A 14,369-nucleotide genomic window follows, 5' to 3' on the forward strand; every position below is an offset into this window, starting at 1 on the left:
CTGACCAATGAAGGTAAGTATGCCATACACCTGCTTCACCACCCCATCCACCTGTGCTGCCACTTTCAGAGAGCTGTGAACTTGCAACCCAAGATCCCTCTGTATATCAATGCTCCTAAGGGTCCTGCCATTTACTGTATATTTTCTTGCACTTGAACTCCCAAAGTGTAACACTTCACACTTGTCTGGATTAAACTCCACCTGCCATTTCTCTGCCCATATTTCCAACTGGTCTACATCCCACTAAATCCATTGGCAACCTTCCTCACTGTCCACAACTCTGCCAATTTTTGTGTCATCAGCAAAATTACTGATCAGCCCACCTACAGTTTCAACCAAATCATTTATATACATCACAAACAGAGGTCTGAGCACTGATCCTGGTGGAACACCACTGATAACTGACCTCCGGTCATTATATCACCCCTCCTCCACTACCTTCCATCTTCTATGGCCAAATTAATTTTGAATCCAATCTAACATCTCCATGGATCCCGTGTGCCTTAATCTTTGGGATCAGCCTACCAAAAGGGACTTTGTTGAAAGCTTTACTAAAGTCCACTACGCTGCCCTCATCAATTATCTTCGCCACCTCCTCAAAAAACTCAATCAAGTTCGTAAAACATAACTTACCCCGCACAAGACCAGGCTGACTATCCCAAATGTCTTTGCTTTTCCAGATGCAAGTCAATCCTATCTCTAAGAATCTTCTCCAATAATTTCCCAATCACTGATGTCAGGCTCACCAGCCTATAATTTCCTGGTTTGTCTCTATTGCCCTTCTTAAACAGAACAACAACAATAGCTAATCTCCGGTCCTCTGGGACCTTGCCTGTCACCAAAGAGGGTATAAAGATATCTGTCAAGGCCCTACCAATCTCCTGTTGTGTCTCTCTCAATAACTTGGGATAGATCCCATCAGGCCCTGAGGACTTGTTCTTCAAGAGCCCCAACACCACCTCCACCTTGATATCAACCTGCCCTAGAATATCAGTTTACCCCCCTTCTACCACCCTCACCCCCGACCTGGTTATCCCACTGTCCTTCTCGATGAATATTGATGGAAAGTACTTGTTTAGGACCTTGCTCATTTCCTCTGGCTCCAGGCATTAATTCCCTCTATTGTGCTTGAATGGTCCTTCCCCCTCCTTGGTTATCCTCTTGTTTTTAATGTATGCATAAAATACCTTGGGATTGTCTTTAATCCTACTCGGAAAAGAATTTCATGGCCTCTTTTAACCCTCCTGATTCCCTGTTTAAGTTCTCTCCTGCTTCCTTAAAATTCCTCGAAGGCCTTGTCCATTTTCAGTTTTCTAAACCTTACATATGCTTCCTTTTTCTTTTTGACTACACTTGCTTACATATAGGAGGAAAAGTGTTTGCAAAGGACACTGTACCTGCACAGTCTGCCCCTTTAAACAGACTAATTTTGGAGAGACGCATATCAGTGAGTGACCTTTAAATGGAAATGGCTGTTTTGAAGAGAAGCCCCTCTTCTCTTTAACTCCAGACTGCACTCTTGTGATTTATGTTTTCACTTTGGATTAAAGCTTGGAGTCTGTCACTTTAAAGACTCCTTTGTGGAAGCTTGGAGGCGACCATGTGCTTCATTGAGAGCTCAAGTGTTTATGGTTCACCGATGGCATTGTGGAAGGAGATGGGGCTCCTTCACAACAGAGTCCCTTACATGCCACTATGGTTGGTTGGTCTTGTTGACAGATCATTTATTGTGTTTCTAACTCGGTCTCCTGGGTTTATTTATAGATGGGGCCAGAATGAGAGAATATGGATCTTAAAGAGGAGAGGCAATGAGAGACAGGTACAATTTATGGAGTATTTAGTCAACGAGAGCCACATCTTGGAACTGAACCCAAATTTGCAGCCACACGTCAACAAGTCTGAATGGGACTGTGTTTAAAAATGGTCCCAGAAATCCTGAAGGGTGAGAAGTCTGGGAAAACATCTGGAATGCAATTTAAAAACTGCAAACCAGTTGTGAAGGTGCTGCCAATCACTCACCTACTGTCCCGTCTCACCCCTCCCCCCTCTCCTCTTTATACTAGCCAACTTCCCTCTCCACTCTCAGTCCTGATGCAGGGTCTCGACTCGAAACATTGACAATTCCTTTCCATCCACAGATATTCCTCGATCTGTTGAGCTCCTCCAGCAGTTTGTTTTTTGTCAGTCTCTTGACTGTGGACCAATTACTCAGTGTCTCAAATTTTTTTGGTTGAGTTTAGAACATAGAACAGTACAGCACAGTACGGGCCCTTCGGCCCACGATGTTGTGACGAACTATATGAACACCGCCTCCATGATCAATCTAACCCTTCCCTCCTGCACAGCCCATAACCCTCCATTATTCTTACTTCCATGTGCCTATCTAAGAGCCTTTTAAATGTCCCTATTGTATCAGCCTCTACTACCACCCCCAGCAGTGCGTTCCAGGCACCCACCACTCTCTGTGTAAAGAACCTACCTCCGACATCTCCCCTGAACTTTCCTCCTCTGACCTTAAACTGATGTCCTCTGGTATTGGCCATTGCCACCCTGGGGAAAAGGTGCTGGCTGTCCACTCTATCTATGCCCCTCATAATCTTATATAACACTATCAAGTTGCCTCTCATTCTGCATTGCTCCAAAGAGAAAAGCCCTAGCTCACTCAGCCTTTCCTCATAAGACATATTCTCTAATCCAGGCAGCATCCTGGTAAATCTCCTCTGCACCCTCTCTAAAGCTTCCAAATCCTTCCTATAATGAGGTGACCAGAACTGAACACAATACCCTAAATGTGGTCTAACCAGAGTTTTATACAGCTGTAACATTACCTTGTAGCACTTGAACTCAATCCCTGAATAATGAAGGCCAACACACCATACACCTTCTTAACCACCCTATCAACTTGCGTGGCAACTTTGAGGGATCTATGGACTTGGACCCCAAGATCCCTTTGATCCTGCACACTGCTCAGAATCCTGCCACTAACCTTGTACTCCACCTTCATGTTCGTTCTTCCAAAGTGCATCACTTCACACTTTTCTGGATTGAACTCGGTCTGCCAATTCTCCGCCCAACTCTGTATCCTGTCTATATCCTGTTGTAACCTACAACAACCTTCTACACTATCCACAATCCCTCCAACCTTCATATCATCCGCAAACTTACTAACCCACCCACACCCCCACATCCTCATCCAAGTCATTTATAAAAGTCACAAAGGGCAGGGGTCCCAGAAGAGATCCCTGCAGAGCACCACTAGTTACTAACCTCCAGGCAGAATACTCTTTATCTACTACCACCCTCTGCCTTCTGAGGGCAAGCCAATTCTGAATCCACATAGCCAAGTCTCCATGGATCCTATGCCTCATGACTTTCTGGATGAGTCTACCATGGGGAACCTTGTCAAACACCTTACTAAAGTCCATATACACCACATCCACTGCTCTACCTTCATTTATTTGTTTTGTCACCTCCTTGAAAAACTCAATTAGGCTCATGAGGCACCTCAGGCAAGGAGACTTAACCTAACACTCCCTTTGTACGACAGGAGGGTCGGGCACTCTCCCAGTGACCTTGGCAATGACAGTGAATGTTCAGATACAATCCACTCCAGTTTGGATCATGAGTCAGGAGCAGCTGATAGAAGGAGACTACCCATTGATCACAGGCTCATGTAAAACATCAGGCAACTGGAGTGTTAGTTATTGCAGGTTACTTCTAAGAGGACGTGGGCATTTGAAGTTGGAGAGGAATCAGTGTTTTGTTAGGCAAAGCTATTGAGGGACGTGAAGCAAAGACAGGTGAAGGAGGTACAGGTTAACCCTGCTCTAACTAAATACTGGAACAGGACAGAATCCTGCCATCAACCTTGTACTTCGCCTTCATGTTCATTCTTCCAAAGTGTATCACTTCACACTTTGAAAGGGGCTGAATGGTATTACTCCTGCTCTGAACTACTTTTCCACTGGTTTCCTTACCCTCAGTTGGAGTAGATCATCTCCCTGTTGTTTGTGGGATGGCACTGGCTAATTGTATGATAGTGTTGGAGTAAAGTTACCAGTCAAGCAGTCAGAGTTCTAAGCCAGTGGTACAGAGGTATGGTACAAGTATGAATCCCTCACAGCAGCTGGGGAACTTAAATAAAACTTTATAATTTAAAAGAATAAACTATTCTCAGTAACAGTAACCATGAAACTATCACCATGATCTTAGTCATAAAGTCCCATCTGGCTCAAAGATGTCCTTCATTGATGGAAATCCATCCCTGTAGGTGACTCCAGACCCATTCACATGGTTGAGTCTTAGCTGCCTCCTTAGTTCGGGGGAATTAGGGATTGTCAATAAATGCTGGCATTGCCATTGATGTTCACATCCTGCTAATGAACAAATGGACATCATAGATGCATAGGGATGTACTACATTTCAAATAAAGAAACATGGAGCCTTTTGAGGATGTTTCAAGAACACGAGTCCCAAAGAAGATAAAAGCATTCTTTCTCTTGGGGAAGCTGGTGTCAGGTGAAGGTAATACTCAGCCAGACATCAAAATGGTTGCATGATATTCCCTCATGCAGAAAGCAGAAACAGAACTTACAGTGGGCAACATTTCCAGCTCAAGATTATTGGCTCACTTTTGCTGATTATTCACAGAATGGGATTGGCCGTGCAATGTATAAAGGCTGGGGACACTACACAAGAACAACTGGGAAGTCACCACAGTGCCCACATTGGGGACTTAGTCTGAGGTAACAGAGGGAAGTGAAGTGAGGTGTGGGTGGGGGTTATGGTGGTGAGATGGAATGAGTGCTCAGGAGTCAAGAGACAGCCACACTGCAGGACATTGGCGAATGCTACTACTGTGGGGAAACTTGGGAGCCCAATGTGGAGGATCCAACAACCATTGCTTTAGAGATGGGAACCTCCTTATGTGGCACAATCCCAAATTTCATTTGATGATGATCCTGCAAATTTTCCTTGTGATGTTTTACTAAGAAAGAAGAGGTACAGGTTAACCTGTCCTGGGCCAACCACATTGATGCTATGGCCAAGAAAGATCACCAGTGCCTGTACTTCCTCGGAAGGCTAAGGAAATTCATCTTGTCCCCATTGACCCTCACCAATTGCTATAGATGCACCATAAAGAGCATCCTATCCAGATGCATCACAGCTTGGTATAGCAAATGCTCTGCCCAAGTCCGCAAGAAATTGCAGAGAGTTGTGGACACAGCCCAGTCCATCACGCAAACCAGCCTCCCCTCCATTAACTCTCTTTACACTTCCCACTGCTTTGGTAAAGCAACCAACATAATCAAAGACCCCTCCCACCGCGATAATTCTCTCTTCTCCCCCCTTCCATTGGGCAGAAGATCAAAAGCTTGAAAACACGTACCACAGGCTCAAGGACAGCTTCTATCTCACTGTTATAAGACTATTAAATAGACAGACGTCTTGTATGATGTACTCTTGACCTCACAATCTACCTTGTCACAGCCCTTACACCTTACTATCCACCTGCACTGCACTTTCTATGTAACTGTAACACTATATTCTGCATTCTGTTATTCTTTTTCCTTTTCTACTATCTTGATGTACTTATGCTTTGAAATTATCTGTATGCATGGCACGCAAAACTAAGTTTTTCACTGTATCTTGGTACATGTGACAATAATAAACCAATAACAAAAATTGTGAAGACTGAAAATCATTGACAATGCACTGGGATGGGTGGAAGGGACTTGAGAATTAGTTTTGGAGTACTATATAATGTGGTATTATTACATTCGAACATAAAGCAGATTTTATATGGTTGGGTTTTTATCAATGTGCTGCTCTCTGCTCTTTTTGAGAAAGGAGTGTGACTCAGTAAGGTAAGAAATCCTTTTCATTACTCCCATGAAATTCAATCCATAAACTAAATAACCCAGAAGTTATCTACAGCACAGCTCTACGGTCATCAAAATGACAAGTCAGAAATACTAAGAGTGCAATTCCTACACCAAGTGCAATTAATCTAATTCTTGCACAGAATTGCGAGTAATTGAGTTATAATCTGTGTTGGTGGATTTGGTTAGTCAGCTTTTCCTGAAGCTTAACATCCAGTGAGCTGAATGATGCATGAGGAGCAAAGGGAACTTATGTTTTAATTAAAGTCGTATGGACTCTTATTCACATTGCAGTAGCTTAGTAAAATTAAAGCAGAAGGATTTTATAAAACACCTGATATAAAATGTCTAAATATCTGACATTTACCAGAAGTTCACTTTTAAGTGACTTGACCAATAGTGACGTGAATAAAGATAAACCACATTGCATGAGATGCCAGTTCAAGGTGGTACTTTTGCCAAATTTAGGTTGGTATCAGTCCAATCATCATCAATATTTTATTAAATTTGAAAAACAACTGTGATGTTTGTTTTTACTAGTCAGATAACTGTTTGTCTCCTAAATTGGCAATTCTTTCACATCTTTTACATTGATGCAATCACAAAGAAGCCAGCAGCTCTACTTCATCAGGAGTTTGAGGAGATTTGGAATGCCACCAAAGACTTGCAAATTTCTACAGATGTACGGTGGAGAGCATTCTGAGTGGTTGCATCACAGTCTGGTATGGAGACTTCCATGTGCAGGATCAAAAGAGGTTGCAGAGGGTTGTAGACTCAGCCAGCTCCATCACGGGCACAACCCTCCCCACCATCAAGGACATCTTCAAGAGGTGGTGCCTCAGGAAGGCAGCATCCATAATTAAGGACGCTTACCATCTAGGACATGTCCTCTTCTCGTTACTACCACTGGGGAGGAGGTGCAGGAGCCTGAAGACCCACACTCAACATTTCAGGAACAGCTTCTTCCCTCCACCATCAGATTTCTGAACAGTCTATGAAAACTACCTCTTTTGCACTATTTATTTATTTGCAACTTATAGTAATCTTTATGTCTTGCACTGTACTGCTGCCACAAAACAACAAATTTCATGTCATATCTCTGTGATAATAAACCTGATTCTGGTTTTGTTTGTACTAACTGATCAGGGAGGTTATATTCCACTTCAGGTCACAAGTAGGCTTCACAAGTAGCGAGGATAGAAAGCTTGGAGGGGCTACTGAACCAAGAAACCTTAATTAAAAAAAAAGAACCCCCACTTCAGAATCACAAGTATTTTTAAATTTCCATCAAAAAAAATAGATCTACACAGGTAATAGAAACTGTGTTGGTACATTGATCACTGTTGTTTATATGGTCACATTACATGCATAGAATAACAAGATGACATAAAAGGTAAAAGCAGGAGAAGGCCATTCAGCCCCTCTTGCCCATTCTGCCATTCTATAAGATCACGGCTGGCTTTTCACCATTTTCCTGCACTCACATCATATCCCTTGATTCCCTAAAGTACCGACACAGGCAGATGCAATTTTAAATGTGCACAAAGAAATTTCCACAAATTTATTTTTTGTTTTATTTGTAGTTAAGCAATATATAACAGAAATATAGTAACATTATAACTTGGATATTAAATTGAATTTGCATGCGCTGCTTCAACTTCACCACCACTGGCCAATCCAAATACCCTAAGCCCATCCCCCCACAATACCTACAGACCAAACTGAGATACCTTGCTTGGAACATCACTGGAAATTGATTAGCAACTTATATTCATATTGTGCCTGCTGTATAAATCCAGCAATACTTCATGTAATCTTTCCAACATATTTAACGATTGACACCAAAACTTATTCTGCTTGCATCATTGGACTAATTCCCAGCTAATGATGCATCGTGTCTTTTGTTACCACTGTATCTGTTCCAATCAGACTCATGGCAGGACTCCTAACAACCAGTCTATTTCAAAATAAATGGTGTCTAAGGCACTCTTCTAGCTGCTGACTAAAGATTTAAACAATGCACAATAACAGTCTACAGAATCTATTTAAAAAGAGTCCCATCAACCAAAACAAACATGAATTCATGACTGAGGGACAGTCATGATACAAGTAGGGCAATTTCTCCAGCAAAATTCAGTAAGTGGAGGATATTTACATATGGATCACATAAGCATATACTAGTCATTTACAGCAGTACTGTCTCTGACAGCGATAGGGAAATTACTGAAAATTCTGCCCGCGATTAGTAAATCAGAGTCATATAGTACGGGTGATATGTCTATAAAACTGGCCCTTCAGTGCACCAAGTTTTCACCAACCATCAAGCAACCATGTCTGCATGGGTAAACCTCTGGGGGCTCCAGTTTCCTCCCACATTCCAAAAAGACGTACGGGTTAGGAAGTTGTGGGCACGCTATGTTGGCGCCGGAAGTGTGGCGACACTTGAGGGCTGCCCCCAGAACACTCCACGCAAAAGATGCATTTCACTGTGTTTTTCGATGTATATGTGACTAATAAAGAAATCTTATCTTAACCATTTAAACTAACCTACACTGACTCCATTCTATTCTTCCCACATTCCCATCAATTTCACACCTCCCCCCCAAATTCGCCCACTCACCTAAATACTAGGAGCAATTTACAGTGGCCAATTACCAACCAGCAGGTCTTTGGGATGTGGGAGGATATCAGAGCATCTGGAGTCACAGGGAGGACGTGCAGACTCTGCATAGACAGCACCGGAGGTCAGGATTGAACCCAGGTATCTGGTGCTGAGAGGCAGTGGCTCTACCAGTTGCGTCACTGCACTGCCTGTAACTGTACTGTGCTGTATAAATAAAGTTTAACGTTTAAAGTTTAAAGCAGTCGTTTCTGCTAATTTGGATGACAGACCCGGCCAATGTTCAACAACCATGTCTTCCAGGTCTATTCAAACCCACCATAGACTTTTGCCCCCTCACCTAGTGTTCTTCAATCATCCTGACTGCAATGGTTCTCTCAGCCTGGAAACTTACTCCTTTACATCACCTTGTCAGGTCCCTCGTTCCTGCTTCTGCCAGCAATCTGCTCCCTTCTAGTCAATCCCGAACATTCCTGGCCCTGTACTGAGAGAACAGCCTTTCTCCTGAACAATGCCCTTACTTAACCAGGACTTCCAAGCTTCCTTCCCCTTTCCTGGTACTGATTTGAGGACCATATACTTAAAAATTAATCAGTGTAATGTGCATTTACTGGATCTGACAGGACATGGGGTAACGTTTCGGGGAACTAAATGTTAATTTTCAATTGGTTCCTACTTCAATTCTGGGCATTTAGCTTTGAAATATTTCCTGTGTGACCAAAGGAAAAAAACAATGAATAAGCTCATCTGTGATTCTAATTTGATCCTATGTACCCCACCCTCTTTCTTACACTACATCATAACATGTCCCTCTTAGTGCCAGATTCCCCTACACAGTTACATGATCAGTTTGCATTTACAGGAACATAAAGTAATGGGAGGAGTAGTGGACCCTCAGCCCTTTGAGTCCCTCCTACTAATTCATTAAGATCTCAGCTGATCTTCTATCTCAGCACTAGTTCCCAACGGATCACCATATCCCTCGATTCCCTTAACATCCAGATATCTACCGATCTCTGCTTTGCATGAACACAACGATTAAGCTTTCACAACCCTCTAGGGTACAGAATTCCAAAGCTTCAGCATCCTTTAAGAGAAGGAATTTTTCCTTTTATTAGTCCTAAGTGGCCAACTCCTTATTCTCAAACTTCGAACAATGGTCCTAGACTCCTCAGTCAGGGGAAATATCCCCCCTGCATCCAACCTGTGAAGCTCTCTACAGTTTTAAAAGTTTCAATGAGATCTCCTGTTATTTCTCCACACTCTGGAGAATACAATCTTAGTCTACTCAATCTCTCTACCTTAAACCTGCCAACCCTACAAACATCATGGTCACCTTAAGTACATTCTGTCTATGTCAAGCACATCCTTCCCTAGCTAGAGACTAAAACTGTGCATGATATTCCAGGTACCAACTCACCAAGTCCTTGCACAATTGTGATAAAACTTTGTTGCTCCTGTAATCAAATCCTCTTACGATAAAGGCTAACATACAATTTGTCCTCCTAATTGCTTGCTTCACCTGTATGTTAGCTTTCAGTGACTTGTGTACAAGCACACCCAGGTCCCTGTAGACATCAGCTCTACCCAGTTTCTCACCATTTAACAAATACTTTTCTGTGATGTGCACCAACGTGGATGACTTCACATTTTTCTGCATTACATTCCATCTGCCAAGTTCTTGCCAACTTGCTCAGCTCATCCATATCTACCTGAAGCCTCTTGAACATCCTCCTCTTTATTCGCAATCCCACCTGGTTTAGTACCATCAGCAAACTTGGAAATATGACATTTGGTCCTGAGATGATATTGATTGAGAACATCTGGGGCCCAAGCACTGATCCCCCGGTATTCCTCTACTCACAGCCTGTCCATCTGAGAATGATCTATTTATTCCCACGATTTGCTTTCTGTCCAATAACCAATTCTCATGGTTCATGTCTGTACATTACCCCTGATTCTACATGTTCTAACCTTGTTTATCAGCGTCCTCTGTGAGGCTTTATTGCAAGCCTTCTGAAAATCCAAATACACCACATCCACTGATTCCCCTTTATCTATTCTACTAGTCACACTACATTCCTTTCACAAATCCACATTGATTTCAGCAATCCTGTTTATTTCCAAGGCATTCTGCTATTAAATCTTTAGTTATAGATTCCAACATTTCCAGCACTCTGACAGATCAGCAATTCCCTACTTTATCTCTCCCTCCTTTCTTAAGTAGTGGGGTTTCCTTTTAACTGCCCTTCCAACCAACAAAAACAATTCTCGAGTTTACAGAACTCCGGAAGATGAACGTCCACCATCTCTAATGCCACTTCCTTCAAAACTCTGGGATATAGATCATCAGGTCCTTGCCACTTTTCAGCTTTCAAGTTCACCAACTCTTCTAGGCCTATTTGATCACTAACAGTTAGTTCCTCAGTCCGACCAGATCCTTGATTATCCAGCAGCTTTTGTGCATCTTCTTCTGGGAAGACAGACTCAACGTAATTCTCTAATCCTTCTGCCATGTCCTTATTCATTGTTACAAAAGCTCTTGCCTTTCCAAGGGGCCCAATTTTGCCCTTGCTAGTTTTACCTATAGAAGCTCTTACAGTTTTCATATTTCTCACCAGGCAAAACCCTAATCACCACAGCTTAGCAACACTTTGATCACTTTGCACTAAAGTGGACTTTGTTTTTTTTTGTTCCAATTGTGTTCTTGTAAAAATTGAGTATAATGTTTAATTTATGTTTTTCTTGTGAATGGTGCTTATCTGACACTCTGTGCCTGTGATGCTGCTGCAAGCTTTTCCTTGCACCTGTGCACACATGGACTTGTGCTTATGACAATAAACTCGACTTTGACAGTCTGGTCTCACACCCTACCTTGTCTTTCATTATCAGTTTCTTGATAATAAAATTACCGCTGCTAAGCAGTTCGCAATGCATTGCCAATGACGCCATCGCAAGGTGGAGCGGGCTGCGAGTGGCGACCAGGCCTCAGGTGTGGGATCAGAGGCTCTGACTGTGGACACGAGGTCTATTTGCTCTTTCTGAATACAAATTAGGAGCAGGTGTAGGCCACTCGGCTCCTCAAGCCTGTTCCATAAGATTATGGCTAATCTTATTGCAATCTGCACTCAATTTTTCCCTATCCTTGGTAACCTATCACCCTTTGCTCATCAAGAATATATCTATTCCTGCCTTAAAAACATTCAAAGACTGCTGAATTCTAAAATGCTCCCAATCCTCAGGTCTAGTGCTATTGTTGGCAACATTATAAGCCTCTTCCTTTGATCTAATACCTTCCGTCATTTCTCTTGTCGGCCACAAATGAATCACTTTTTGTTGTCTATTTTTGGGCCTTGAAAGAATACATTTCTTTTGCAACTGAAATATTTTTTAACCATTGCCTGTCTATTGTCATACCTTTCAATGTGTTCTCTCAAAAAACCAAAGCCTCTCCACTTACACCTGCATTGTTACGCATCTTTACATTTAGCTGATGTGGTTCATTCTCTCACTGTATTCCAAAGTATTATTGGCCTGAATGCTGAGCTGAATTTCCTGGACCACCTTAAAAGTTATACCTCCATATTCACTAATCCTCCACAGTTCTCGGGTTTCTTGCTTATTGGTGTCTCGAAAAGCCCAAAGAGAATCAGGAACAACAAAAATTATGGAATCAAGAAAAATGTATTTAGTCATGGTGAATGAAAAGATTTCATAACACAACATGGATTAATATTCCAGATGACAAACTACACTCCTCCATCTGTAGTGATGTGGGGGATCCTTTAATATCATCCTGATGCAGGGTCTCGACTTGAACTGTCGACCATCTCTTTCCCTCCCTGTATGACCTGCTGAGTTCTTCCAGCAGTTTGTTCTTTGGTCCAGATTCCAGCATCTACAGTCTATTGTGTCCCCTTTAATATCATTATAGGAACGGCAAGTTTGATGTGTATCCATCACATCTCACATGCCGAGTATTAAGCTTTAAGACACTGGATGTCTGCAGGTACTGCATGCAATTCCAACTAATCCAAGGTTTACTTAACAATTAGAATGCAGCAACACATATTGCCTATGGGCTAGTGCTCCTGACCAAATGAAATAGGCATCTTTCTTCCTAAAATTAACCACACCACGGGCTTATTAAAACTATTTTCTTAAATATATACATACATATATATATATATATATATATATATATATATATATATATATATATATATATATAGATATAGATATATATATATAGATAGATATATATATATATATAGATAGATAGATATATATAGATATATATATATATACACACACACACACACACACATATAGTAAGCAAAATGCCACTATTCAGTCTGAAGCAGCTTAGTGACTGTTACAGATTTCTTGATCCGCATTATATAAACATTTTTGTTATAATTACCTGCAACGTGTGCTCAATGGCATTGGGGAAATTTTTGAGCGTGCAGATGGGTATAGATTGCTCCGTAGAATCACGAACGCGTCCGTAGGATTCAGTAACGTGAGGGATGATGACCTGGACGTTAGCCTTTGTCCCCATAGTGCCCGATTCCAGCAGTGGTTTCTGATAGAACACACACCGGCCATCCATGTATTGTCCTGGAAGCAAAATTCCATTTTTAGATGCATCATTCTCATGCAGTGTACAATGAGCATGTTTGGATGCTAACCTGAGTCACATGGTCACCATCATGGAACCCCCCTTAGACATACTAAATTACCGCCGCTAAGCAGTTCGCAGTGGATTGCCAATGACGCCATCGCAAGGTGCACCAGGCTGCGAGTGGCGACTAGGCCTCAGGTATGGGATCAGAGGCTCTGACTGTGGACACAAGGTCTCTTTGCTCTTTTTGAATACAATTTAGGGGCAGGTGTAGGCCACTCAGCCCCTCAAGCCTGTTCATTAAGATTATGGCTAACCTTATTGTAATCTGCACTCAATTCTTCCCTATCCTTTGTAACCTATCACCCCTTTGCTCATCAAGAATGTCTCTATTCCTGCCTTAAAAACATCCAAAGACTGTTTCAATCACTCTTTGAGGTTGAGGGTTCCATAGATTCACAATCATCCAAGAGAAATAAAATTGCACCATCCCTACCTTAATACTGAAGTGACCCCTAATTCTAAGTTCACCCACAAGAGGAAACACCGTCTCTACACCCATCCTGTCAAGACACCTCAGCATTTTATACGGTCATCATGGTAACAGTTCTTTCAGCACACCAGGTCCTCACCGACCATCTACCACCCATTTACATTGGTCCCATTTTTGATTCTCCCCACATCCCCAAGGCTCTACCACTCACCTACAAACCAGGGACAACTTAACATGGCCAATTAACCTACCAACCCTACCATGTCTTTGGGACGTGGGAGGAAACCGGAGCACACAGAGGAGTCCCACACGTCACAGGGAGAGTGTGCAAACGCCACACAGACAGTGCCAGAGGTCAGGATTGAACCCGGGTCTCTGGTGCTTCGGGGCAGCAGCTCGACCAGTTGAGCCACCCTGCTGCCCCTTAGATGCCTCAAATGTTTGGAGAAAGTTTGAAAGTGAAAAATTTGTTTAAAAACACAAAACTCCTACTAATTAATTCAAAAAATAAAAAAAGTAAAAAAAAACGCAGATGAGCATAGCTTTTACACACTGATCAATGATCCAATGAATGGGGCTCCACTGGAGGCACCAACTATGGTTGGTGAAGAGGTGCAGAGACGGACATAGAAAGACCTTGGCTCCTTGGCTAAGCAACATACAGGAGGTTCCTGGACTTAATGGCGAATCCAAGGACAGAATGAGAGGTTAGGTGTGCGCACAGGTGACCTCCAAATGTTGTACTGCAGT

At 42.3% G+C, this 14,369-nt stretch overlaps 1 protein-coding gene across 3 annotated transcripts in view; it reads right to left on the bottom strand.

Annotated features, from left to right (window-relative positions):
- Positions 1-14,369, bottom strand: part of LOC127571393 (ubiquitin-like modifier-activating enzyme 1) — a 258,873-nt gene that overhangs the window by 185,060 nt on the left and 59,444 nt on the right. For all 3 annotated transcript variants that reach the window (XM_052017709.1, XM_052017710.1, XM_052017711.1), the window contains exon 15: positions 12,926-13,122. In XM_052017709.1, the coding sequence (XP_051873669.1) occupies positions 12,926-13,122 (197 nt within the window). The remainder of the gene's footprint in view (positions 1-12,925; positions 13,123-14,369) is intronic.

The sequence above is a fragment of the Pristis pectinata genome, chromosome 6 (genome assembly GCF_009764475.1).
Source record: "Pristis pectinata isolate sPriPec2 chromosome 6, sPriPec2.1.pri, whole genome shotgun sequence".
NCBI classification, from domain to species: domain Eukaryota; kingdom Metazoa; phylum Chordata; class Chondrichthyes; order Rhinopristiformes; family Pristidae; genus Pristis; species Pristis pectinata.